Here is a 27,724-nt window from a genome sequence, read left to right on the forward strand (position 1 = left end):
CTCCATGATCCTTGTGGGTCCCTTCCAGCTCAGCATACTCTGCGGTTCCATGAGGTCTCTGCCAGGGCTCCTACTGAGATCTGCTGCCCTGAGACCCCCCTTCGGCTGCTGCAAACTTGTGGTGAAAATGCTCCCTCAGGACTTTGCAGGGATGGTGGATGGCGTGTCGGGGGGTTTTCTATGAGTCCTGCATCTCCCAGGAAGTTTTGGTGCTGAATCATCCACTAGCACACTGCTGAAACATGTCAGCTTTCACTGCTGAGACCCAAGTAATGTGAACCCTTAAAATGTCTAATTTAAAGTAATTTGGGTGTTGGCCAATACTTCTTGGAGCAGGTATGCATGGGACAGGAGGAAGAATCACCTGCCTTTTCTTCCATGGGGAAGGAAGACTTGTGTCAGGGTTACAGTGTGGAGAAGGCCACAAAGGTGGCAGCTGGTCACAAGAAAACAGTCTGAGGAAAATGGATCCATGTGCCCTCTCCTAAATTATTTGCAGTAGCTGCACTTTGATGTAAAACTGTTTGATTTTAGTGATTTCCTCCCGTTATTAGTTAGGTCAGCTTTTTACATTACACTGTGTAACATTTTGGGAGCAAATTCTTCTCTGGTGCCATTGAGTGTGTGTGCTGCAGAAGGATATTTGTGCCTGCTGTAAAGCATAAATTTATTCTGGGTTTGTATTTGTTTGTTTGTTTGTTTGTTTTTAACTCAACTGCATTTGCAGGATTGCTACTTTTTCATATTTTGGTAACCAACATCCTGGGGAAAGCAAAATCCTTGTTCAACTTTCCATTAGATCACATAATGAAGAAACTAATCCATGTGATAGTGGTTTCTTTGCATCCAACAGTCATACCTAGTGAGGGTTACTATCACATTCATCTTCCCTAAAGACTACTTCTGGGTGTGCAAATACCTTCCATGGCAGGATGCAATCAAGCTGTTGTACCTACTGTGCTCAGAAACTTGTGGCTTGTAATGAGTACTACCATTCCACTCATTGCATTTGTTGGTTTAAAATCCTCTTTGAAATCAGTAGGGAAATGACAGCATATGTACTCATCAGCTTATTGGTCTGTCTGTGTACAACAAAAGATGTTTGAGTGAGATTTTGATAACATTTCTAAACTGTTGAGTGGTGGAGCACATGATTTGTCCTGTGTGGCGCATTTCTCTCTTTGACCAGGTGTAATAATAACTCACCAGAAATCAGTGGTTTCTATTCAGTGGGAGACACAAGGATAGCAAACTGCAGTAATTCAGAGAGAACAAGATAAATTTAAAAATCATACAATGGTTTGGGTTAGAAAGAACCTCCAAAGATCATCAAGTTCTGACCACCCTGCCAAGGGCAGGGATACTTTCCACTAGACCACATTGTTCAAAGTCCCATGCAACCTGAGCTTGAATATTTCCAGGAATGGAGCATCCACAACTTCTCTGGGCAACCTGTTTCAGTGCCTCACCACCCTCATCATAAAACATGTCTTTCTTATATCTAGTCTGAATCTACCCTCTTTTAGTTTAAATATCTCAGTTGAGAAGCTGAGTTTGAAACTTCATGAAAGCAGAACAAAAAAATGAAATAAAATATGAAAATTAGGAGTTAGTGCTAACCAGTAAGATAGAAATCTTGGCTGGGGAAGAAAAAAAAAGATGCACAGGAAGTGTGGGGGCTGGAAGAGAAGCAAATGCTCTTGCTGGGGGTGGGTGATAGTTAAGAACAGCCTAGGTCACCAGGAGCTGCTCTGAAGCACAGAGAGGACCTGTCATCTGTGGGATCTTGGAGTGGTCCAGGGAATGCTCTATGAACGTGAAGCAGGTACAGAAATGCACATAGAGAGTGTTATTTCTCCTTTATCATCTGTCTAGTTCTTACATTGTCAAAGCAGAGTACATCATCTCATGTTGCTCCCTAACATGTGTTATGTGCTGCTTTTTTATATTTCCCTGAAAATTTAGCTCATCTGAGTGAGCTATTTCCGGGACTGGAGCTCAGAGGAAGGGTTGCCTAGGCTGTGCTGGGGGCTACAGCAGTGTGGTCCTGGGGGCTCTGCTCAGGTGGGCTCCAGTCCCTTTTCTTCAACAGGAAGCTGCTCTGACATCAGCTCTCATGAAGTAGCTGGTCATTCAAAGACAGCACCCTTATGGACAGACTCCATTGTTTTGCTCCTTCCCTGGAAGTTATGTAGGCATGTGAGCAAATAGATGGGGCTGACACCTCATGTTGTGAAGAGCAAGATCTTTGTGAAGTGGTGGTTGAGGCTCAAAAATTACTTTAGGTGTGAACGAAGGAAATTTTGAATCTTAGGTAGTTTCAAATAATACATAAGTTTCTCTTTCAGGTTCAAAACGAGCAAAACTACTGTAATGGTTAAGTGATGTTGATATACCTACTACTTTGCTTAATAATACTTTTAACAGTGGTGAGGGTATAGAGAGAGAGTTAAAACAAATTGATTTAAAAATTTGCACTCAATTATCTTAAATCTTGACAGGAAGTGGAAGGCTCCACAGTCATAGTAAGACTTTCTCACTTTGTGTAAGTTCCTATATTTTTATCTACTTTTAGATATCTTCTTTCTTCTATTCTAAAAATACCTGTAGACATGACATGTGCTGGTGCAATCATATAGCTTCTTTCTGCTGCTTTTAAATTACTGTTTCCAAGTCACTTTGGTGCTTGCACGTTTGACAGAATCACAGAACAGTTCAGGTTGGAGAGGATTTTTAAGATCATCGAGTTGCAACCTCCCTGGCAAGGTGACCCTTCCATAGGCAGGGTCACCTTCCACCAGACCAGGTAAACTTGTTCCAGTAAAAGTGAGCGTGTTTGCTTTCAGTTTGTACATGAAAAAAGGTCTTCTTTGATATTGGAAAGTGTCCTTGTTTCTGGCTTGAGTACTGTAACTGAAGTGAGGCCTCTGAAATGGAGGTCTGTATTGAGCTGGGAGAAATTCTCTCTGAAATAGCCCAGGAGTGGGTGTCAATCTTTCTGGAAGGTTTCAGAGGCAGCCCTTAACTCAGCTATTTTGTTCAGGTAAGTGGAAAAAGTGAGTGACCATCTACTGCCCTCATTCTGACGTTTTTCTTCTTCAACCCTGCTACCCCAAACCCATGTGGGCTCCTGTTTCCAATGTTGTGTATAAGAACTGCAGGCCTGCGAAGGGGCAGCCCTTGGCAATCCCCACTTTACAGAGGCAGAATATCTGAATTGCTCCCATGGGGTGTGACTCTCCCTCAGCTGCCTGCAGCATGGCTAAACTTGAAAAAAGGTATTATTTTGATTTTCAGCGGGTCTAAAAAAGGTGCTTGGGGAAATGGACTGAACTTGATCCACTGAGGACACCTGTGGCATGCATGGAAGGGGAGGAGGATGGAAAGGAAAGCAGTTGTCTTTATCTTGTCTCCTACCAGCATTCTTTAATTATCTTACAGAATTCTTGCCTTTTCATACAGAAATTGTGTCATCCCTTCTAAGCTTATTAGCATGATATTTCTGTACCTGAACTTCTATTATTTGATTGCTCATGATGAGCTGCATGAGCTGTCAAAAATGCAATCTGTACTTAAAGTGAGGCCTTTATTTAAATTTCCTCCTTCTTATTTTAGCTTGGCTTACACAGCTGCTGTAAATCAGGCCTACCTCTTCCAAACATCTTTCATCCCACTAGTCGCTATCAAGCAAGTTTGACAGGTCCCCAAAATCAGAGTCAGTTTCTGCAAGTTTTGTGGAAGTCAGTGTCAAGATTAGAGAGATGTGGACAGACTAGTGCCCCTTTTCCCTCAAGGAAGGCTACAGCTCCAGCTAAGGAGTTACCTGCTCCATTTGGCCTGCCAGGAGCCCAGTGAGGATGTGTATGGCTCAGGATCACCACTGGAGATTGTGTCAGAAGGACATGGTAGATGGGGACTAGAGTTACTATGGAGAAAGAGAAGCTGGGTCTTGGCAAAAAATTTGGGGGCCATGTGAGTTGGTTGATAAAAAAACAGCCTTTGTGGGTTTGCTGCTGGTACATTGTTTGTCCTGCAGTTATTTAGATGATGCAAACCTATTGCTATAAAGAATCTTGGTATTTGTTTTCTGCAGCAGATTTTTACTCATTGCAGTGGTGATGAGTGAATCCCATTGATCGTATCAAAACAACCAAGATCGCATTTGGCTTTGTTTTTTCCAAGAGATAAATTTTGGAAGAGTGGCCTCTTTCATGCTGATTTCTCTCCTTCATGCAATACTACTCCATTTTAGCTAACAGAAGTGCCTAGGATGAGTTTGAGGGTGCTTCATCTTTCTTGCTCAGAAATCAAAAAAAGAGAAAGCTGTTTTAAGGAAATGAAGATAACACAATATTCTTTTGCTTCTTCATGTTGATCACAATAAAATGTAACACCTTCAGGACAAATTTTAATACAGAGAAATTAATATTTGCATCACAAAAAAATACTTTTATTACAAAGCTATGTTAACTGACTACAGTTAGGCTCCTCTATGTATGTTTAAGGAAATTGTATGAGTATGTGTTGAAGTAAGACTTAGCTCTAAGAATTATTTTCTGCTTTGTTAAGATTTTTTTTACATCTTATTTTCCTTAGATTTCTGTTGAGAAGACTTGTGGTATCTATGTGGCCAGAAGTAGTGAGCTGAGCTAGATGTACCAGGAGGGAAATGAGGTGCTTGAGGCTTGCTTTGCCGTCAGTCTAGATTTTGTCATTTTCCTGGAAGTTTCTGTTGTGAGTGGTGCAATATCAATAATATCCAAGCATGTGTGTCTGCACTGGGGGGAGCTGACTGGCTCTCTGGACTCTGTTGTTTGTGTTAGTTAGACTTCTACTGACTAGAATGAGACCTTAAGCCCCTGTCTCATAGTTATCCAAATGTGTTGTAATGGAGTCTACCTAAGACCTCAATGAGTTTCCCCACATGAAGGAGTGTAGCTGTATTTAGGTATTGTCTCAGTTGCTGTAGAGTGTTTGTGATGTGCATATGGGATGAGTCTGCTGCTGTGCCTGCTTGGTTAGGAGTTTGCTCTCTCACCCTTGGGACGGTGAAGTAGGAGCACTGTGATCACTTTGTTGCCTATGAGACTTAGCACATCTTGCATGGGCTGCAGCTTGAGCAGCTCTACAGTCTGTGACTCATTTCCTTTGACTGGGAAGAGAACTGCTCAGCACTACAGTTCAGCACTAGCATGGACAAGGAAATCCATTACATATTTTCTGATTAGCCAACATGAAATCTAGTTTGTTGGCATTTATTTTTAAAGAGATATGGATTCCGATTATCCTATTGCTAAGATGTAATATTTGGAAATCATATCCAGAGAACAACTTTTACTTTTCTCAGGTCACTGTACCAGACAGTTGCAGCTTTCTTATACTGAGATGCTATTGCTTGGCACTTGTGTCCTTCAATTCCATAAAGAAATGTAATAAATGGCTGCATAAGAAACAATCAATGTGAAACAGAAAATAGCTAAAATATGTATACTTTTGATTTCCTTGAAAAGCAGTTTTGTAGCATCTTTGGGATTAGTTTTGCTTGCATTTTTTTTTTATCTCCAAGTTTATTGTTGTCTCTGTCATTACCCTCTAAAAGCTGTCTTCTATCTCTAATCACTGCTGTTGCAGCTTGTTTTTAACTCCTGTCGTTGCTGTCATCGGCATGCATGTCAGAGAAACACTTTATCATTTCATGGAAACTTTTTAGCAATAAAACCAACAAACCACCAACAAAAAACTGAACAAAAACCCGGAACATGTTCCCACAAGCAGACAAAAAGTAGACAAAATCTCTCATGCTATCTAGATATTAGATAGATCACAATGACTATTCTTGCAGGTGCTTTTGGTATTTTGCATGATCACATTTGCATTTTGACAGATTTGTGCTCATGGTGTGAATCCCCTCTTTATTTTACGTCCCTAGACACTTGCGTTGTTTAGGACTGAGACTTGAGCATGCTTTTTCCCATGACCGAGTGTTGAGCCTGTGACTTGGTTAGGGGGGTCCTATGCACCCCCACTTTAAAACAGCATTGGCTTCTGCAGAAGTTCCTAATCTGAGGTTCAGACTGGTTTTGGTTTCTTTGTTTTAGTGCCAGACTGCACATTTTAAAATGCTTTGATGTGACAAGCAGTTGTGCATGATTCTGCTTCTTATAAATAAATACTGTGGTCACTGGTGCCCAGTGGGGCAATGCTAAGCAGAGGCAATGGGCACAGCCTGAAGCTCAGGAGGGTCCATCTGATAATCAGAGAACACTTTCACTGTGAGGGTAACCGAGCACTGCGAGAGGCTGCCCAGGGAGATTGTGGAGTCTCTGTCCCTGGAGATATTCAAAAGTCATCTGGACATGGACCTGGGCAAGCAGCTCCCAGTGGCCTGCTTCAGCTGGGAGTTGGATCCCCTGGCCTACAAGGGTGGCTGCAAACCTCAACCACGTTGAGATTCTGTGAAATACTGTGTTCAAAGACACTAATTCTCACATCTTTGTACAGCAGTCAGGACCCAGAGAAGGCTGTTCCTCTTGACTATCTAGGAAATTAGTTGTGAGAGCAGAACCTGGTGGTCCTCAACATATAGATGGGGAGGGTAGCTCAGTGAATCTGAACTCTTTACAACTGACTAGGATATATAAAACAATATGTAAAAGTTATTTTCTGGAGGAGGAGAAGCCTAAAAAAACATTAACTAAATCTTCCAGTAAAGATTGCATAAGTGAAATGAATAAAGAGATGCTTTAAAAATAAAGAGTGTTTATGAAAGGATATTTAATTGCAAACTAATTTATTTAGCTCAAATTGGCACTACCTTTCTTGTGCTAATATGTGGTGATAAAAAACAGATTTAAGTAGTCTATAAGAAGAGAAATGCCTCATTTCTATTTTCTTCCCTTACAAAAGACGTTCCTCAGCAGGTCTTTAGCCAGATAGAGTTGAAATTGCAAGACTTGGATTTAAAAGCTGTTCTCCTGCCCTCTAGTGTTACTGTAAAAGTTTCGAATCAGCTGAGGGTTTGTGTGCGAAGGAATTTCTGCTGTTTTCAGAAAACTGAAAACTTACAAAATGATTCTTATTCTAAGTAGAAAATGTGAGTTTAAGAGGTTTTTAGAGCTTTCAATAGTTACTGCGGAATTAAAACTTTTCCTTTTCCTTTTCCTTTTCCTTTTCCTTTTCCTTTTCCTTTTCCTTTTCCTTTTCCTTTTCCTTTTCCTTTTCCTTTTCCTTTTCCTTTTCCTTTTCCTTTTCCTTTTCCTTTTCCTTTTCCTTTTCCTTTTCCTTTTCCTTTTCCTTTTCCTTTTCCTTTTCCTTTTCCTTTCCCTTTCCCTTTCCCTTTTCCTTTTCCTTTTCCTCCTCCCTTTCCCTCCCTTCCCTTTCCTCCCTTCCCCCTCTCCTTCTCCCTCTTCTTCTCCCTTCCCTTCTGTCCCCCTCCCCCACCTTTTTCTTCCATGCATGAATTAATAAGGTGAGCCTTACCATCAAACTTACTGAACCTTGTTAAACCACTGTTAAATTCCATGGAATTTATTGAACTCTGTCAAATTATTACCTTACCTCAGTAAAACATATTGCCGCCTCTTTGCTTTGACGGAGATGCATTCCATTCATCCACAACAGAGGCTGAACTGTTGATACTTCTCTGTGGTATAAAGGCAGCTTCATTTTATTACTATTTATTTGATCTTTTTTGCCCAACACCCAAGAAAAAGCAAAGATGCTGCCGAACAACACTAGGGGTCACTGTTAAACGGGATTACCGGTCTCGGAGCAGTCAATTATGTGCAAACTGGGCCCGTATTCCTCAAACCGGTATGTTGATCACTCCAGCACTTGGCCATGTTGAATTTGTCTGGCTTTTTTATTTCATCCAGAAAGAAGATAAATAAATGGATACCAAGGTTCATCTGGGGAGAGAATATCTTCTGATTTGTTGCCAGCAATCTTTATAAAGGTAGAACTTGCACTCTTCAGTCCTCATTTCTCGCAGTATGTGATGACCTTACAAATAGTTATAGGGGCTTTTTTGTGATGAGCAAATGGAGATAAATGCCTTTAGTCTAAATTCATGGAACCAAACACCAACCACTCCACAGTACCTGAGGTGCCACTGAGTCATATTAGTCACAGGGGCTGAGGATGCCTCTTGCAGAATCAGTGCCCTTAGCTCCTCTTCAGCATGGCTAAGCAGACAGAGCTCCATTCCTTGGATATTTTATTTTTTATCAGTAGTTGATGAATTTTTCACACATACTGGAAGTTTGGAAATAGTTTGAAAATAAATTTGAAAATACTCTTGGTTTTTAGCTTTATGAGAGACAAGGCTTTGTCTTGTCAGTCTCAGTCTCAAGTCTTTGTCCTGTGCTGCATTCCTCAGTATATTAACAGGGAGCACCCCACCTTGTCCTTCAGAGGCCAGAGAGATAAATCTTGTCCTGAGTTGCTGAGTTGCTGAGTTGCACTTTTCTACAGTTAGATACAATTCACAGGAAAGTAACAAATTCCATAGAATAATCTGTCCTCCTAATATTAACCCCCCCCAAAATATGGTAGGAACTGGAATGTTGCTAGTCAAGTTCAGGCTTAATATCTCATTTGTTCCTATTTGGTTCCTTAGTAGATTCTGTGCTTGCCTCAGGCAATAGCAACATGTTTCTTCGTGATGAAATGTGATCAGTTATTTGGATGTTAACTGTAAGAATGTAAGTGGCATTTCTGTTGGTTTGGCAAGAGTATCAAGAAGGGATTTTTTTTCTCTAACTGCTGCCTTGATTGTTCCAGTCTCTAGATCAATGCACTATTTTGGAAGCACAGCAAACCAGCCTCAGTGTGTTTTACTGTTAAATGTGCTAACTGACTCACCTTTGGCATGTGTGATGCCTCCCTTTGGTTCTGGCAAAGCCAATACCTGTTGACTTCTTGATTGTACAGCATTCAGCTAACCTCTTGGCATGTACATGTCCACCTGGACCTTGATCAAAACCTGCTTGAGGCTCCTATAGATCCCAAATGTTGTGGCTGGAGGGAAAATGGGTGCATCTAGGAAGTGACTTTCAGAGAGGTACCAGGTTCTGTCTCTCATCATCAGCTTTGTCAAGTTTATCAGATTTCATTTTCCCATTGATGTAGGAGATTGAATTGGGCTTGAAAATGACCAGTAAAAAATTCCCCTGGAGGAGGAAATCTCTTGGCTACGGCAGATCCAGTTTCTGCATGCTGTTCTGTTTCCACTCTTCCTGCCTGGCAGCAGCTAGTAAAAAATGACTGAGGCTTAGAAAGAGGATCACACTGATCTTTATGTGACACTGGGGATATTATAATTTGGCACAAAGGTCTCTGAGGCAGGACCTGTTCAGAGATGCTGTGTTTTCTTGTGTTCATTGTTAGACTGGAGACCCGAAGCATTGCTGGCAGCATTTTCTACAGGCGGCATAAATTGCCTGGACACCCAGGATGCAGACCCAGAAACTTGTGAGAGTTATTGCACTTGGGATGTTGATGATGGATGGGCATTAGGTCTCATGCATGTTCAGGATAGTCCAGGCTTACTGCTCAAGGACGTATATTTGCTCTAAGCATGGTAACTCCAAATGTACAAAATCCATCAGTTATCACATGCAAGTAGAACCTGATGTACCTGTGAGGATGGTTTTGTTGTACATACAGACCAGGGTTGCTCTGCACAAGAATCACAGGTAATGGTCACTGCATGTGTGAAGTTGTTCTAGTTTAATCCCCAAAGCAGGAGGGGGAGAGGTGATTAAAAGGAGTAGAGTTGGTAGTCCTGTCTAAACACAAAACCACATGCATGGGGCAGCCTTGTCTCTATTCCCGTCCAGTATCTCAAATCTAAGCAGCCTTTGCTCTCTTCTGAATGAACTCAGTCCTGTGTCTGGGCTTTCAGTCCTACTGGACTCAACTAAGTTGAGTTGTTTGGCCTTGTGAAAACTGAGGATTTGAAAATCACTTTCTAGAACTTCACACATTTACCACAGTCAGATTAACATGGTCACTCTCAACAAGAGTGACCAAGCAAGTCACAAGTAGCTGGACTTTAAAGGAGCTTTTCACTTTCATGGTATAAAAATTCCTTACCTGGACCTTAGAAAACACATACTTCCATGGTCTAAGGATAAAACTGTCTTTTCCTCCACATATAAAGATCTGTTCAATATTGTTATCAATGATCTGGATGAGGGGACAGAGTGCACCCTCGGCAGAGCACACCAAATTGGATGGGAATGTAGATCTGCTGGAGGATAGGAAGTTTCTGCAGGGGCGTCTGAACAGGCTGGATTGATGGACCAAGGCCAATTATATGAGGCTCAACAAGCTGCCCTGGGGTCCTAACAACACCCTGCAGCACTACAGGCTGGGGGCTGAGTGCCCAGGAAGCTGCCCAGTGGGAAAGGACCTGGGGGTGCTGGTGACAGCAGCTGAACTTGAGCCATCAGTGCCCAGGTGGCCAAGAAGGCCCATGGCATCCTGGCCTGGATCAGCAATAGTGTGGCCAGCAGGAGCAGGGCAGGGATTGTCCCCCTGTACTCAGCACTGCTGAGGCCACACCTCAGTTCTGGGCCCCTCACTATGAAAAATTTCCTCTGGTGCTAGAGAGTGTCCAGAGGAGAGCAAGGGAGCTGGTGAAGGGCCAGGAGCACAAATATGAGCAGCAGCTGAGGGTTAGCCTGGAGATGAAGAGGCTGAGGGAGGACTTTACCTCTCTTTACAACTGCCTGAAAGGAGGTTGTAGCCAGGTGGGGGTTGGTTTCTTCTTCCAGGTAACAAGCAATAGGACAAAACAAAATGACCTCAGGTTGTAGGGAGGTTTATATTGAATATCAGAAAACATTTCTTCATAGAAAGCATTGACAAACATTGGAACAGGGTGCCCAGGAAAGCGTTGGAGTCACCATCTCTGGAGGTATTCAAAAGATGTGTAGATGTGGCACCTGGGGACTTAGATTAGTGGTGGACTTGGCAGGATGGTTGTGACTTGTAATTGGACTTGATTTTGAGGTCCTTTCCACCCTAAATTATTTTCTGTGTCTAGTTGAGAAATTTGCTCAATACATGTTCCAAGACACATGTGGAAAAATCTGCAAAGATCCCAGCCACTTCTGTGAACAATATGATACTTAATAATTTGCCAGTCTTTCTAAAGCCATTAAATACCTCTTCCAACTTGTGAACTGGTTATTGTTTTCTTCTGTAAAAAGAAGTTTATTTCTTCAGTTGCATGATTGGGTCAAATTGTATTTTCAGTTAAACAGAGTGCTTACTTGGGGGCAGCTTTGAAAGTACTATAACATTCAAATAAACTAAAAAAATACAGGCATTTTGCTGAACTTATCAAAAAAGCTTTTTCAGTTTTTATATAGTTTATATGTGTGTATATATACTGGAGCATTCATAGTTTAAGACCAAAACTTTAATCTTAAAAGTTTAGCCCAGAATATACTTGGGAGCAATGATTTGGATGAAGCTTTCTCCAGACCCCTAAGGTTGAAGAATAAATTCTGCAGCTGAAAAGCTGATAGATGATCATGATGTACTCAGGGGTGTAGACTCCCCATGAGCTTTTGTTTAGATAAGGTAATGTGCAGTACTTGCCCCCTCTAATTGTTAATTACTCCTGTGCCAATATGTTCTGCTCAAGTTTATCTTGTGCAGCTGCTGCAAGCCTATGCCAGATGGCAACCTAGCTCTTCAAGCATGAGAATAGAACTGAAAGGACCGGGAAGGTCTCAGATCCCCATGTAAGGCTCTGATCCTGTAGGCAGTCAGAGCTCTGTACATGAAGGGCTTGTAAAGTCAAGCCCTTTGCATGCTTTAGCCTAATGCAATTAGCCTCCCCTTTGATTTTAGTGGCTTGAGCTGTTTGCCATTTACAAGTGTGGTCAGATAACAACACTTTTAAACGGAGGCAAACATCTTTATTCAAATTTGATTATCTAATTAAGATATGGAACCATACTTAGCCAACAAAAGAAGGCTTCTGGTTTCTTTATTTGCTTTCTGTCTGAGAATGCTGAGTGCTTTTGTAAACAGGATATTTTATTTTGGCACATCATTTAAACTCCCAAGTTGGTGTCATTTTTTCTCCCAACTTCCTGGTTGGTTTCATAAGTAGGGCATGTGTTTGTACTGGAAATTTTCATTGCACAGAACATGGAGCCCAAGCATGTCAAACCCTAATGTCTGTCTTTGGTATTGGAGGTAACATAGCATTCAAAATATTCTTGTTTTTATAAGAACTCTGAATTACAAACAAGATTTTAAAAAAATGTATATTTTAATAAACTCCATAGCAGAAAGTGTTTATGAGTCTGAGAAATTATAAACATAAAAATAAAATTGTGTTTACAGTGTAGTGATTAGTTGCATCAGCATAATATGTTATATGATGGAAAAAATGTGCCAGTACGTCTATGCCAACCTTGGTATTTTTCTCAGAAAGGTCAGAGGATGAAGGTATGCCTTGTCAGGCAGCCAGAACCATTTTACAGCTGTTATTAGTTGCATGCAGCCTAGAGGAAATGGGTTCCTGCCTTCAGCTCACAAAATCAAAGCCTGAAACTTGTTGTGCAAAACATTTAGATTGGATCTCTGAAGTACTTTAAATTGATCTTGATTCAAGTCCAGACTGGCTCTTTACACTTGTACCCATTTGCTGGAATTTTGTTTATCTGATTTTTCCAGCAAATGTGAATTTTATTTTTCTCCCATATCTGAAGATTTGCAAACTTTTGCAAATTTTCATGACTAGTGTTATAATGTGATCTGTTTTATACCCTCTTTAGCTGATGTTTGCAAATTTTGCTTTGATTTTTCACAGTAAGACTCACTTCAGCTGATGTCCTAACAGTGCAGTGGACAGAGCTGCTTCCAAGTGTGCCCTTAGTGACAGTGAGCTTGCACCAGTCAGGTCTGTATCCTTACTGTGTGTCTGCCAGCTCATGTATCTGCCAACCTGTGTGTCTTTTCATGTTGTTTAATCTATTAGTCATGTTTTGCCTAGCCTAGGATGTAGCTGTGACACTGAAATGCTTTGGCTGGTGACTGCTAGTGTGTTCTAAAAGTGTGATACAGGATGTATCAGTACTGCAAAACACAGTTAGGAAGTTGAAGCAGCAGCAAAGATGAAATAATTTGCACTTTAGCTTCACACAAGAAGCTCACTTTCAGGGCTGTGAGAACATATGTAGCAAAGGAGAGACTGACTGCTGCAAAAGACAGAAAGTAGAAAAGCTGCAGGGACTGTGGCCAGTGGGTAACCAGTACCTCCTGAGGGTCTACACCCTCTTTGCTTGTCTTTCCTTGTGTGTTTTCACATGGATTTATGTGAGAGTAGCCAGGCTACAGCTGCCCTCCGTTTGCTACATACCAGCTGGCCCAAAATCCAAGGTGTGTTGTCCTCTGGGAGATGCAAGCCATGCCTGGTTAAAGCTGTGCTTTCTTGCACTGTAACCTGTTAATTTGTATTCTAATTTGTGCTAAGCTTTAAACTAAGGAGCCTTAAAGTGCAATGAAACTTGTGCCATGCAGGCTGTTAAAAGAGCTTGGCCAGGTTTGCTCTTAGTGCTTCTGTTGCGTGGAAGCCTGGCAGAGATGGTGAGACCAAATTAAAGGAATTATCAATATTATGCTGTTCAGCAAATGCTTCTGTTTCTGATGGTGTTAATGAAGTGGCAGGAGCAATTTGAAGGCCACAGTTCCCGCAATGAAGTGCTGGCAGTGCACAAATGAAGCAGCAAGCCGCTCCAGGAGGGACAGCTGGAGGATGGGGGTGGGAAGGCAGAGGCAAGAAGTGATTGTCTGTCTCCTGAGAATGGGACCAATTTTCAGTGCAGCTATGCCAGCTGAGCTCTGGGAAGGCACCAGGGAATCCAGCTCAATGGGATTTAATTTGTGTGTATGCCTATAGATTATATATGACAGGCACGATTCCACATGCCTCCCAAATCATGGCACTGTACTTAAGCCCTTATACATAGATAATGCAGACGTTGGATAATCAAAGCAACCTTTGTCATGCTGAAAGCTGAAACTCCTGAGGGCAGGGTTTAATCAGTGTATTATTGGAACTAAAATTCCAGCCTTACTGTAGCGATTGTATTACTAGATGCCATATTTAATTCATGAAGAGAACTGTGAGTTTTAAAATGGAAATGAGACTCAAAATTTGCTGGTTGATGCAGAATGTAAAATAATTTTCTGTTGGTCATGAGCAACAAGGAAATAGGTAAGAAAGCAAAAAATGTTTCTCATCTGTGGCTGAATTCCTTTTCTTGGGTTATTAGCAATCTCAAAAAGTACTGAAAGAAAGCACTGCAGAAAGGTAGCTGTGATTCACTTCACAAGGTGCATCTCTTTTCATACCAAAGAAGGATTTTCTTCTATTCCTTTAACAGTGCATGTAAATGTCAAGCTTCTACAGGCTGAAGAAATATTTCAGCATTACTTAAATATATAAGAAAATTATTACTTCCCTATTTTTTGTAGTATTATCTCCTTTTGTTCTTTTTTCAGACAAGGGAATTGCTAGGAGGTGGTAGTGTATCATTTCTACATACACACATATACTGTAACCATTATCCTTGTGCTTGAGCTTATGTGTTTTCCAACAGCTTTAGCAAGCTTTGCCTTAATGAAAAAAATAAAGAATCTGCTGATTCAAAAGAAAATGTGACAGTGAAATAAATCTGGGTTATATTTGGTTAATAAGGAAACAGAGGATGATGCCGGATGTGGAGGTGACCAGGATGTTCCATTTCAGCTTTCCTTCCTCATTTAACTTTTCTTTGGCTGCCCCAGCTAGAAATGATGTTTGAGGGCTGGAACAACAGCAGGCATGGGGGGTTTTCATTACTTTCCCCTCTAACACGGTAGCACATCAACCATCACGTCTCCACCTTCCTTCCTGTGTGTTCTTTGTTTCCACCATGGGCACGTTCTTTCTCCTGATGTGCCATATCTTCCCCCAGGTATGGTTTAATAATTACTGTTCACGAATTCCCAGTAGAAGTGAGCTTGTGAATTGGAGGGCTGTAGCAGAACTTCACGATCACAAATTGCACAGTGCCTTCCTGTAGCCCAATAAACTCTAGTGCTTCTACACACTGTGGTTCATATGTTTGTTCAGACTCTGGCTTTTCCTCTGTAGAAGAGCAAAAGAATATCTGCACCTCTTGTTGGCAAGGAAGTGACATCCCCACATGATATTTCAGGCACCAACCTCTCACTGACTTGTGAACCTGGACCTCAAACTCTGTGGTTATCTATGTCCAGTCTTATGTAAACGTGCTTGAATTTGTGGTAGTGGCTGAGGACTGTGGAATAACTGTTACACTCAAGAGAAGAGTTTAAATTTTTCTTATACCTGAGCTGATTTCCTTGTTGCCCTAGTCGGTTTGTCTTGGAATGAAGATAGTGAGAATGGCATGGAATGACACTCTGATTAGTGTGACAGTAAACCTTATGCCAGAGTTCCTCAGCTCCAAGGTGAAGGTGTCATTTCAATCCTTCACAGCAGGCTGTATGGTGGGATGAAAGTATTTTAATACTGAAGGGACAGATCAAACCACAGATTTTAACAAACCATTGTACTGTACTCCATCCTGGTAACTGCTACTTGTGGCTGCATGACACTGATGCTTTCTTTGCTCTTTTGTGCTGATGTAGTTTTTCAATACATACAAGTTAAATCCTACATCCCTTCTTCTAAAAGCATTACCATTTATTTTTAGAAGTACATTTAAAACACAGAGCAGTTGAGGTGACTTCAGTGACGTTAGGATAGAGCCAAACGCGAGTGTTGGAAAGGAACAAAGATCACAGAACAAGGAACAAAGATCATAGAATCATAGAACGGTTTGGATTGAGAGGGACCTTAAAGATTAGTTCTAACCCCCCTGCCATGGATAGGGACACCTTTCACTAGACCAGGTTGCTCTGAGCTCCATCTAACCTGTCTGTATATACTTCCAGGGATGGGGCATCCAGAAGTTCTCTAGGCAAGCTGTTCCAGTGCCTCACCAGCCTCACAGTAAAGATTTTTTTTCCTGGTATCTAATAAAAAAGATCCTCACTATTACAGTTTTATTACAACTTTTGTGTAATAAAACTGTAACAGCTTTTTCCCTCCCCCATTTTTTTATAGTTCCCGCTGCTGCATCCACTGAATATTTCAAAAGAAGGTTCCTTAACTTTGTAAAAGGAAAAGAAAACTTGAAAACATGAACTCTGCATATTTTGTAACTGGAAAGCAACTGAAAATAATCACAATTCATATTTCAGTTTTACAACTTTTAATGCAATTATACAAGTGCAACATTTTTAGAAGACCTGACTCAATTTTTTAAAACTGCAGGCAGTATGGTTTCAACTCATTGTTCTTGCTTAAATTTGGGCCTGGAAATCCTGGTGAATAATTTGATCCTGAAATCATAAAAACTGTTAAAAAAAATGGGAATATTTAAGTAATATGCCTTTTATTGTGGTAAATATGAAGAAATAATAAAATAAATACACTCATACTTGGTGTTTGTCCAGTTTAAAGGGGTGTGTGTGTGAATACCAGATTAGTCATTCCTAACTTGGACAAACCCTTATTGTGTCTATATTCATAGCTTTTCTATGGTAACCAGCATGGATTATTGAGTTGCAACCATTTTACTGGATTTCATGTGTTTCTCTCAGCCCTTAGGAGAGCTATTTTGGTGTTAAATACTGCCAGGCAGTGAGTGAATGTTTTTCTACTTTACCAAGTATGTGGCTTTACTTCTTCCTTCCTTCCTTGCTTAGTCTTAAATTCATCTTCAATGAACTGCTTTAATGAATTAACCCACTGGAAGACTATTCTCCTTTAAAAAAAAAAGCTTTTCCTTGTGCAGTTGTCCTTGCTCAGGATTTCACGAGCACAAGTATAAGACAAACAGAATGGAAGAGAGGCTCAAGAAATTGAGTTAAAGGGAAAGAGTGACCTCGTGTTTCCCGTGGCATTGAGCTGGTAGTTTATCTCAGTCCAGATGTCTTTAAAACTTCAAAATTAGTTAATCTGAGGTTTTTTGACATGGTTTCTTAGTGTAAGGCTATAATATTCACAGCAAGTGCAGTGAAGATAAAGCTGCTAGCCAGGATTTACAATAGTGAAAATGAATGACAACTTGACCCTGAGATTTACATTTCCTGTAACTCTTAACATTCTTTTTTATAAGTGGTACTTCAGTTCTCTTTTGTTTCAAGCATTTAGTTTTTAATCATACCAGTGCTTCAGTAGCAAAGTGTTTTAATTTTGGAGCCAGGGATTTGAAGAGAGTAAGATTTCTACTTAATTATAAGGGAAGTGGCATTTGGTCAAGTGTTTTAGGTTATTATTATCCCAAAATGAAGCTTTTAAAGAAGAAAAGGAGATAAGAAATATTTGGGCTCAATGATGTAGCTTGTTAAGGATAGCTGGCCCCTTACAGTGTACCCTGATGATCCAACCTAGAACCACGAGAAGCAGGGGAATTCCAGGGTGTTTGAGTTCAGCCATAAGGGCATAGAATATTTTCGTTAAAAATCAGAATTGCTGCTAAAGCCAAGTTGTCATCTTCCTTCTGATAGCAAAGGAAGTTTTGGTTCATTAAATTGCTTTCTGGCTCTTGTTTAAAGGGTTCATAATCTTTCTTTTAGAAATGAGCTACTGTTGAAGGAAACAGATAATATGTGACCAAGAGAAGCTGAGTTTGTCTGTCCTGGCACTTTCCCATCAGGGCTGGTGGCTTGAGATGACCTCCATCCAGCCATGGAGCTTTGTGGTTGACCACTGCATGGAGGTCACCTCCTCCACATGGGGTCTGGACAGTCAATGCACTCTAGGATGTGTGTTGCTGCAGCATATTGGACCAGTCCCACTTCTGTTTTGGGCAAACAAGAATCCTTTTTCCTTCTTGAGCCAGACACTTAGGCATGGTGAAGTTTTCTCTCAGGTTTGGTGAGTTTGGGGATCTTGCCCTGGAAAACTGCCAATTTTCTCAAGCCAGGAGTTTGCAGCTGTGTGGCAGTCACTGAAGTACTGTAAAGTGGTGGTTATGGTAGGGGGTATTTCTACTCTTAGTTCAGTACTAAAAAGTCATAGTCTTGTGTGCTAGAGTTTCATAAACTTCAGTTATGAAGTTTTCTTCATAATTTCAATCATTTTAACAGATCCATATTACAAATGAGAAAGATATGCTTTTCTAAGGTATTTTCTCCTAAGTGCAGCCTCCAATATGACTGCAGATGAAATTCTATTTTAAATAAAGGAAGAGCTGATACTGGTTTAAGTCTTGGTTTCAATTGATAACCCTGCTACCCTAATAATTGCAGATAATTGCTGCTACCCTACTTGGCTATGCTAAGATAATTTGTGATTTTAATACACATTTTCTTTTGAAGATTTGTATTTTAAAATAAGTAATATGGAATATGTGTTTTCAGAACAAAAGTGTCTCTCCCCTGCACCATAGATCAATGGTGGTGTAACAGAGTTGTAGATTATAGCATGCAAAGGGTTGATCAGTCATGTGGTGCTGCTTCCCCTTGTTTCAAGCTGCTAAATCCTATTAAAAAGGAAGCTTGAAACAAATTTGATATATTTTTAGTATTTTCACTCTGTGAATGCAATTACTGTGACAGACACAAAAATTGCATGAAATCATGAGTAAAGAAGGAAGTGTTGCTGCAGTGGGAGAGAATTGCTCTGCTAAGAACTCTCCCTCATTCGTGGCAAGTGGCTCAGGGGCTTCAGAGCCTCTGAAGATTTTCCAAAACCCTCACACTGAAGTATTTGCTGTCAGCCTATTGGGTCTTTGCTTGAGAGGCCTTGGATACGTAGGTGAAAATTGTCATATGGAAGAAAAGTCCAAATCGTAATCAGATCAATTAGTTATGCTACAGTTGTTGCTGGCTTATAGTCAGTTTCCCAGTTAGGCTTTTTCTTTACTAGCTGTTATAGTCTCAAAGGAATTTTGTTGGTAATAGTAAGGGAAATGGCTTTTATGTCATTTTGCTTCATGGTTTTTTTCACTATATTGAAGACATAATGTCTTTAATATCTACACTCTTACAGAATACTTAACCCCCTAGTATCCTAAACTATATGAATCCTTCCACCTGATTGTCCAACACACTCCAGCTAATTCTACAGTTCGGTTTGCAAATTTTGCTAAGTTTAGTTGCATAGTTAAAAAGGTTAGTATCCTCACAAGTCTGTTTTTGGTGTGGGAAGTTATTGTCTGCACAGGAACAACAGTATTTTAAGTTAAACTACAGAAATCAAAATATGTTGATGTAGAGGGTTGCAATCACAAAATGGGTTTGTGACTCCTGTTCTGCTGGTTCACTATGCCAGGAAAGGACTGACTTTCAGAATAAGGGCAAAGCAGGAAGGCTGAGGACAGTAAAACTTCCAAATGCTGTCATTATCCAAGAGGGAATAAGAATTCTTTGCTACTTCCTAAATTGCTTTCACAGGAGAGTACTGGAATAATGCTATTTCTGGAACCCTGTCTTGTTCTAGCTGTTCTTTTACTTTCCATTATTAACATGATCTCTTCCTTTTTCCTTCATCTTACTTTTCACACTTGTTTCAGCTGTTTTTCTCTTTTTTCCCCATCTCATTTAGATGTCTGAGTTTTTTTTAACTGTTCTTGCAGACAGAAATGAGAAATATAAAATAATCTGTCACTGCCTTGATTTAATAACCTTATAGGTCTTGTTTTAAGGATTATTCTCTTGGTTAGCAAAGACAGCTGACAGGTGCTTGCTGGTGATACAGCCGTAGTCCTCTTCCAGAGGAAAGAAAGGGAATTCTGCTTTTCTTTCATTCATGAGTACTGCCTAAACCACCAGAGTCAGAGCAATTTCCATCAGTCAAGCCAGTGGAAAAGCTGGTTCAGATAAATTCTTTCTTCAGTTGAAATTGGTAAAGAATGTCCTTATGTAAAAAAGATTCTCACTTTTTCCTGCTGTTAGAGCATACATGTGACTAGTAAAAAGTTTTCAATTGCAACAGAGGGAGAGTAGAAAAATACATGACAAGAAATGATATGACTTGTACTGTATTGAAGTTTTACTGTGGACTGGTGGCAGGTGAACTGTAAAATCATAGAGAGATCATAGAGTAGCACAAGTTATGGCAGATCTTGCCAAATACTTCCACTGATCCTATTTTCATTTGTAGCTTTACTGAATTTCCCTTGGTAATAAAGAGATTTGCAGCAGATATCTGCATCAGGTTTGCTTATTTGCCAAAAGACAAATGTCCTTCACAATGGCTTAACCATTTCTGAAATAGTGAGTGGAAAAAAGTGTTTTCTAATGACTACTTCTTACAGGTGTTCCAGTACCTGTTAATTACAGAGCACAGACTTAACAGCTGATGTGGGCAAGGCTGCAGTATACAGCCAGGCTTTTACTTTTCCATAATTTTGGAACTTTCTGACTATGAAACTCCTGGATTTACAACCATACTACTTTTTATATAATCATTTGGTTGCCTCCCCAGCAATTAAAGCTGCCTCATATTTTTCATTGTAGAAGCCTTTTTTTTAGTTGGAAGTTTCTTAGTCAAGTCTTTACTGTTTGGGTTGAAGCTTTCTCGTTTTGATTTTTGCCTCTGATTAAATAGTTTTGGGAAGCTTTAGTAAAACTGATGTATCTGTATTCAAGAATTGTGTCCAGACAGAAGCTGGGGAGAGGCTGGGGTAGTTTTTTGTTTTCAGTGCCACAATATTAATTTCTTTTTCTTTTGAGTTCTTTGCCTTTCCTGAACAAGCCCTCTGTAATTAGAACTGGGACCAAAGATTTTTCAAAAGGATAGTCCCGGAATAGAAGAAATACCATTTACTGTCCTCCACAGACTCAGGCAGATTTTGATGAGCTACACCTTTGAAAATCCATTTACGTGTGTTCAGAAAGTACTGGCTTCAAAAATATTTGTTTCATTGAACTCAAGCTAGAGGTTATGAGTAAGGAAGTGAATATGGTGAACCTACAGATAGTATGAGCCCCATACTGTGTCAGACTCAAATGACAGAGAACATACCTCAAAAATCAAGACACATGACCACAGAGGCCTGGCAGTCCAAGGCAATAAGGGGGATGGGTAAAGGCAGAGCTGATGCCAGCTCCCCACTTGATGGGCAGTGCTGCAGCTTCCCTCTGGTTTGTGTGGAAGGAAAGTTGGGAATTTCTGACTTAGAGGGCTCAAAGCCCACTAGATGGACATGGAAAAGCAAAAAACAATCAATTTTCTTTCTCTGGAAAAGCTTGCTTAAAACCTCTTATAGCCATTTTGTTGCCGATTTTCTTTACCTCTGTTACTGATGAAAATAAGAACCTGGTTACTTTGCCAGTGTAGGTTTTGGAGCCCTCAATGCATGTGCTCTTCTGGTCACCTTAAATGTTGTTGCAGTGTCTGGCTGTTTCTCTCAGGGAACTGGTAAGCAGTTGCTTCTGGTTTCTTCAATAATTTTAGATTATTTCTGAGAGCACCATTTCTCCACGGTGCACAGGCTGAGTGTAGAAACGACCACAGTTACAAATCGCCTAATAAAGTCTGAAGAGCGCTCTGGGATTCATTTGATAAGAGTGGCTGCATTAAGTGAAAGGCTGTTAATTGTGTGGCTGGCTGCCACGTGCAGTTAATCCCCAGCACAAAAGTACAGCAAAATGTGCTCTGTGAGTAGTTCTGATCCAGAAATAACTGTGAAGGAAAGAACATAAGCTCAGGGCTACCTTTTGGCTTTGTGGTTAACACTGCCCACAAGGATATCTCGCAATGTTGGCCATGTATTTTTCAGCTTGTTGCCAATCCTCATGCCATCATTGAACCTGATACTGAGGCTGGGACTTTGTAATTCTATCCAGAATGGCTCAGTTCTCCTGGTTCACTTTCCACTGCTTTCGTTTTTCTTCAATTAAACTAGAGGGGAAAACCATATAAGTAGAATCAGACTTCTTCACACTTTGTGTTCCCATGCCTGGAAATCCAGAATGTGAAGTATTCATCAATCTTCTGTTAGGGGGAATTTTGCCTGAAATTTTATACCTCCTTTACAGGGGCTTGCTGCTTCTTGATCTGCATTAACTGGCCCTTGTAACCCAATCTTTTTGTCCTTCTTAAGAGAATAGACTTTGTGCAGTGTGTTCCAAACGCACTCCTGCCTATGTGGAATTTTGGGACATTTTGCAAGAGGAACAATTCTATAGCTTTATCTCAGAATAGTGTCAACCCTCCAATCTTGGAATTGCAGTAGTGCAGTACTGTAGACGAGGGGATGGCTGGTGTCTGAAATGCTTAATCATCGACTTCTGTTACTTTGGTTTATAAGTTTCTCTTGTGTACAAATCTGATATACTGAGTTGAGAGGCACGAAGATAGTGGAGACAAGTCTACTGCCTCAAATGCCTTGGAAACATTCTGTGCTTTCTTAGACTGCAATTTTCCAGGCAGCTGAGTTGATCTCACAACAGTCTCCTGCCACCAAAAAATCAAAGGACCCATGCTTTTCCTTCCCCCACTCATCTCCCCCCTGCTCCCGCTGTGTGGTCCTCTCCATCCCTTGCAGCAGCCCTGGAATTAATGACTTTGCAGAAAGTGGCAGAAAAACCATCCAGGTTTCTTTGGTTTTGTTGTGTTATTTTTCTGCTGCTGTCACAAATTTAATTAGCTAATGGAGAGGTTTAGTGAAAACCAGAGTTGATCCAAAGAAGACAATAGGAGTTTGCCATTTGAATCATGAATGGAGAGAAAGAATGGAAAGGAGGATGCTCTGCTCCTTCTGTGTCTTGTGTAATCACAGCTTCAGCAGTGGGATTAAGTAATTCTTGTTGATGCCTGCACAGATCTGGATATTATTCACTAATGACAAGCTGTAAGTGTTATGATGTGGATTTGCATGATGTGCCCATGACCAACTCTGCCTCTGGTGAAGGAACTGTGCAAAAGGATATTTGTGACAGTGATGTGTAGTGAGTTCTACCTGGGTCATTTCAGCTGAGCAGCGTTGGCTTTCTGGAGACACTTTAGGGCTTGGTGAGTAGTCAGTCTATCAAGAAGTAGACTGGCTGCAAATGAATCACAGGAGATAACAACCACCACCTGAACTATACAAACCCTTCACTTCAAAAACTTGTCCCTGTTGTTGACTGGTTTGCTGTGCCCTATTTGGGATGTGAATTTCCTGCTGAATCAAAAATTTTTAAGACGGTTCTCTCCAGTGATAAATCTTTGCTTAGTCTCCTTTAAGCAGCAAATTAAATTTTCACTTTTGCCTGCTTCCTGCTCCACTTTTTTTTTTTTTAATTTTAATTTTAATTATATTTTTGCTCTGGCTTTATTTCATCACTCAGCTTTGGGCCTACCTTTTTCTGGTGGTGTCTGTAGGAACAACTGGCAAAGTCAACAGCAATGACTCACTTAGCAGGATCAACAGCTTTGCTGAGACATAACAGGTTTGCTTCAATTATTTTCTTAAAGTAGGGCAACATTTCCCCTTTCTATTTGTTTTTATTCCCTCAGTTATTAAAGTGAAAAACTAATTTAAAGCCATCGTCTCTTCAATAGAGTGTAGGAGGAAAATGACCTGGCATTAGATTTCATGTGACAGGACAAGCAAATGGCTTTCTGAAGTGTTGATTATACCTTAGGCTGCCTTTTAAATATGTCCTCACAGAGCAGTTTATCCTTAGCTATGTTTATCACTGGGAAGGAAATTTAATAACTACATGGAAATAGTGCTGCTGATGTTACCTTTTGGACTTATAGTCATTTTTGTTGTCAGTTTGTCCCTTTGTTCTCAATATGCAGGACATCTTCTCTAGCAGCAAATACTTCTCTCTTTCAGTAGCAGAAAGTTGGTGTTCCTCCAACTTTTTGTATAGAAGGGATAAATAAATGATTCTGTTTTTACAAGGGCATAACAAGCAGCAGTGATGTATCATGGTTACCCAATGAGGTGTTCAAAATTGCTGTTCCCTTTTCTACACAGCATGCCACAAGACACTGATCAGGTAAAGCTCTGTGCTATTGTGGAGAGAACCCTTTTTGCACCATTTTCATAGTAACACAGGGAGACAAAGCCCTTTGCAATGCTGTGAATTGAACCCTGAAACACTCTCCTGCAACCACAGCCTGCATGATTACTGAATGCATTTCATTAGTGTAAGCAGAATTTCTATAAATATTTGTCATTGTGATTTCCAGAATCGTCATCACAATTTTTGTCTCTAGCAGCCTTCATAGGCTCTTATCAAAAGCTAGGATTGTATGGCACATATCAAGATTTCTGTAAAGTCAGTGGGATTCTCTCCATTATCTTTGATGGGTTTTGGATCAAATAGAAACTTTTCCATTGACTTCAGTAAGATTTGGTTAAGTCCAGTTGCAGGCCATTTTTGTCCTGGAGGGACTGAAGGCTGTTATAAGTAGAGAAGAAACCACTGGGTGCAATGAATAAATGGAGAGAGATATATGAGGAAGGATAAGCTAGTTATTTTCATCATTGTCATGATTTTAAGCCTTTTAAAATTTGATTTAAAAATGGAAGATATTATTAATCTCAATTTCTAAAGTTAACAGTGTCAACAGTGGATAAAAATGCAAATAGTCCAGTGGAAGAGAGAGAATATCTTTGGACACCCTGAGGCATTTTCTAATTTGTAAAGGAATGTTACCATGTTGTTTTTCAAAGAACACATATCCATGCTAAAAGTGTGTTTGTGGGGATTGGGAAGGAATGAGAGAGAGTTGAAGAGATTTGAAATTATTTGTGTGACTATCTGAGGCCCAACAATGCCTTTTCTGGAAGGGCTGAATTGAAGATAACAAGAGAAAGGTCAGATGGAGGAAAACAGGGAAAGCACAATTTTCATAGCTGGACTTCAACATCTCGTCCTCAAAAGGCTCTTGGAACAGAATTGCTGAAGGAATAGTCTTGTTTTGAGCATACTAACTCAGTATTTTCCTTTCTCATCCTTTCCTTCCTCATACTTGATTCTCTAGACACTCCAAAGTCCTATTCAAAACAAACAGTAAATCCTGCTCATCCAGATTTGACAGTTTTGAGTGGCTAATGTTAGAATAGCAGGTTTCTGGAGGAAATCTAGAGCATCTGCCTTGTTGGCTGGGCTTTGCAACCAAAGCAGGCCAGATGCTGGTCACACTGTAGTATAAGGGTACCTAAAACTGGTGCATTAAGCTATCCCATGACAAAATAACCATGAGGAGAGTGATTGTAAAGAAACTGGATATCAGAATATCTCTTTATTTTCTTCTCCCCTCTTTCTATGGGAGTATGGAAAAATCAGGAGGATGAGAGAGAACCAGTCTCACCTTGAGGTACCAGGACCTGTAGTTCTAAGGAGCATGCCTAAGACTAGTGGTTTCCTGTTGGTATTTTTGTTAACCTCTGTGTAGGGGGTTATGCAGCGTTTCATTTTCAAAGGAACTTCAGCAATTATTTTTACAGTAATGGGAAAAAAATTAACACCAGCAATTGAACCCACATCCTAATATAGCATGTGAATTTATGCATGAAGAAGAAATGAATTGTTTTGCTAGTGAAATGGTTTTAAGGTGCCTGGGGATTATTATGTCACACAGTGAGATGATAAAAAATTTTAAGGAAATTAATTCTGAAGTCCTTATATGGGTTATACTCCCATTGCCTGAGGGGCACTCTGTTGGAAATTAAGTCTTTGACAGGATTTAGCTGCATATATTTTCTACTTTGCTTACATTCAAGTTTTGTTTTTTTTTTTCTTTTTAATTGTGGTTGTTTCCTTTTAGTGAGCAGAGAAAATTAGCTAACAATTTATTTTCCACTCTCATCTGTTATTAAAAATTTGTCTCTTGGGAGCAGTAAGATTTTGAAGGATAACTGCCAGTCAAGGTTACCCATTGTTATTTCTTTTGCTTTGAATATGTTAACATCCCATTATTCAGTTCTTTGCTCTGTATCTTGGTGATTGTGCTATTCTTGTTATTTGCAATGGTATTTTCTTGGCTGTGCAGAAGTACATCTTAGGAGGCTATTTGAACACTTTAGCACTTGTTAATCTGGAACTCTGATTTCATCAATAATCATAAATATAAAAGAAATTATTTAATGTTGCTGGGAATGTGCTATTCATGGATCCTGATAGTCCTGTTGCAACAGTCACTTCACTGTGGGGAAAAAAAAGGCCCTGAAATGGTGGCCTTCTGCTAGGTTCTTTATCTTCTCTCAGAGGAGATGTGAAGGCCCAGTGAAACAGCCAATACTATAACTTCAGCCTGTATTGTTGGGGCATGTGTGTCCACTAATGGTTTTGCTGTCTGGATCTGCAACAGAAGTGGAATGTTTTTCCTTTCTTGTTGGAAATATCCTTCCATATCACTATGGAAGATCTTTTAATTCCTGTGTTCTGTTTTGTTAGCTGGCAGTAACACTATTAAACACATGATTCATTGCATTGGCAAAGCCAGACTTGCCTAGAAGAGTAGTGGAAAATGAAAACATTCAAGAAAGTTCTAAAGCCTGTTGGAGATGCAAAGTCTACTTTATGCTGGAAAAATGTAGAAAATGCATACAGTCTTGTTACAGTTGGGTTGATACTCTGATACAGAAATGACTGTCTAAGAGAAGGCAGGCATTTTTCATTAGGTATCCAGCAGAAATAAAAAGACTAGTGTAGGAAAGCACTAGGTACTCCTAAGATAAGTCAGGTCTTTCAAAAGAATACTTATTTAGGATGCTGCCAGAGGGGCAAGAATACTGGAAAAGGACTTCTTGTGTTGAAAGTATTCCTAGGACTCTTCTTATTAGCGTTTTAGAATAATCATTAAGAGCAACTATAGAGCTAATAATTCTAAAGGAGTTGGTAGTTGAGCAGCATACTAATATTTATCTCCATCTGACCTAAACAGCCATGCAACATATGAGGGAGAAGAATAATCTGTGAGCTGTGTTGGACTAAGTAAACCCCATGGAAGAAAAGCTGGTAATGGAGTAGAGCAAGAGAGGATTAAGAGGGGAGACCACTTTCTCTCAGAGTGGTCTTCTGCAGGGAGTGACACTGGATCAGCTGAAACTATGAATGTCTGTCATGAAATAAATTCTCCCTCTCTCATAACTTACACATGAAGTGTTCCAGCTCAGGCAGACTCAGTGACATGTAAAGAAGAGAGGAATACTTGCTATTTAAAAAATAAGAGACTGACAAGTCAAAGCAGCAAGCACATCACCAACAGAAACTACCCAGTGTAGGACATGACCAAAGCACTGCCTGAATGCAACAGAAGTCTTCCATGTCTCTTTCTGAAGCACCTTTGTGATGAGCCAAAGACCAGGCTTGAGTCCCTGATAGCAGACTTGTCATACATACCACCAGGACAGGTTCCTTGCTGTGGATAATTTACAGCATTGACTGGGATAATGTTTAGCAGTTTCTAACTTAGTCTGAAATTTGCTTGAGCTGCTTGGCTTCCTGTGAAAACATTCAGCTGCTTTTTTTGTGGCAGTCATCTCAGAGGAGGTGGGATGCCAGAAGGAAACTGCTCTCAACTCCAGCTGTTTTCAGGGGATGATGACAGGGCTCATCTGCATCCTTTCTAGATGCCATCATGTTAAATAGCTGACTTTTACTGGATAGCAAAACTAAACTTGGCAAACCTATGAGAGTTTTGGCTGCTGCTGCTATCTCCTCTGATTCTTCA

At 40.3% G+C, this 27,724-nt stretch overlaps 2 protein-coding genes across 2 annotated transcripts in view; one reads left to right on the forward strand and one right to left on the reverse strand.

The window, feature by feature from the left end:
- Nucleotides 1-1,805: 1,805 nt before the first annotated feature.
- The window catches only part of RASA3 (RAS p21 protein activator 3), a 170,994-nt gene continuing 145,075 nt past the window's right edge, over nt 1,806-27,724 (forward strand). The window contains exon 1 of the mRNA XM_059839625.1: nt 1,806-1,825. The gene's annotated coding sequence lies outside the window, so the exon portion shown is untranslated. The remainder of the gene's footprint in view (nt 1,826-27,724) is intronic.
- CFAP97D2 (CFAP97 domain containing 2) lies at nt 21,901-26,401 on the reverse strand. Its single transcript, XM_059840319.1, has 3 exons — nt 26,305-26,401; nt 23,780-23,933; nt 21,901-21,949 (listed from the first exon to the last, which is right to left on the reverse strand). The coding sequence occupies exons 1-3, from the start codon at nt 26,399-26,401 to the stop codon at nt 21,901-21,903; spliced, it is 300 nt and encodes a 99-aa protein (XP_059696302.1).

This window comes from Haemorhous mexicanus, chromosome 2 (genome assembly GCF_027477595.1).
Source record: "Haemorhous mexicanus isolate bHaeMex1 chromosome 2, bHaeMex1.pri, whole genome shotgun sequence".
NCBI lineage: Eukaryota > Metazoa > Chordata > Aves > Passeriformes > Fringillidae > Haemorhous > Haemorhous mexicanus.

Bases quoted from the DNA above. Each gene is read 5' to 3' on its own strand.
- CFAP97D2 (XM_059840319.1), bottom strand. From the start codon at position 26,401: ATGGAAGGATATTTCCAACAAGAAAGGAAAAACATTCCACTTCTGTTG. The intron at 23,934-26,304 runs AGGCTGAAGTTA...GCCCTTGTAAAA, and splicing joins CACACATGCCCCAACAATAC to ACAGAATCATTTATTTATCC. The intron at 21,950-23,779 runs GTAACATCAGCA...TTTCCCCTCTAG, and splicing joins AATGACTATAAGTCCAAAAG to TTTAATTGAAGAAAAACGAA.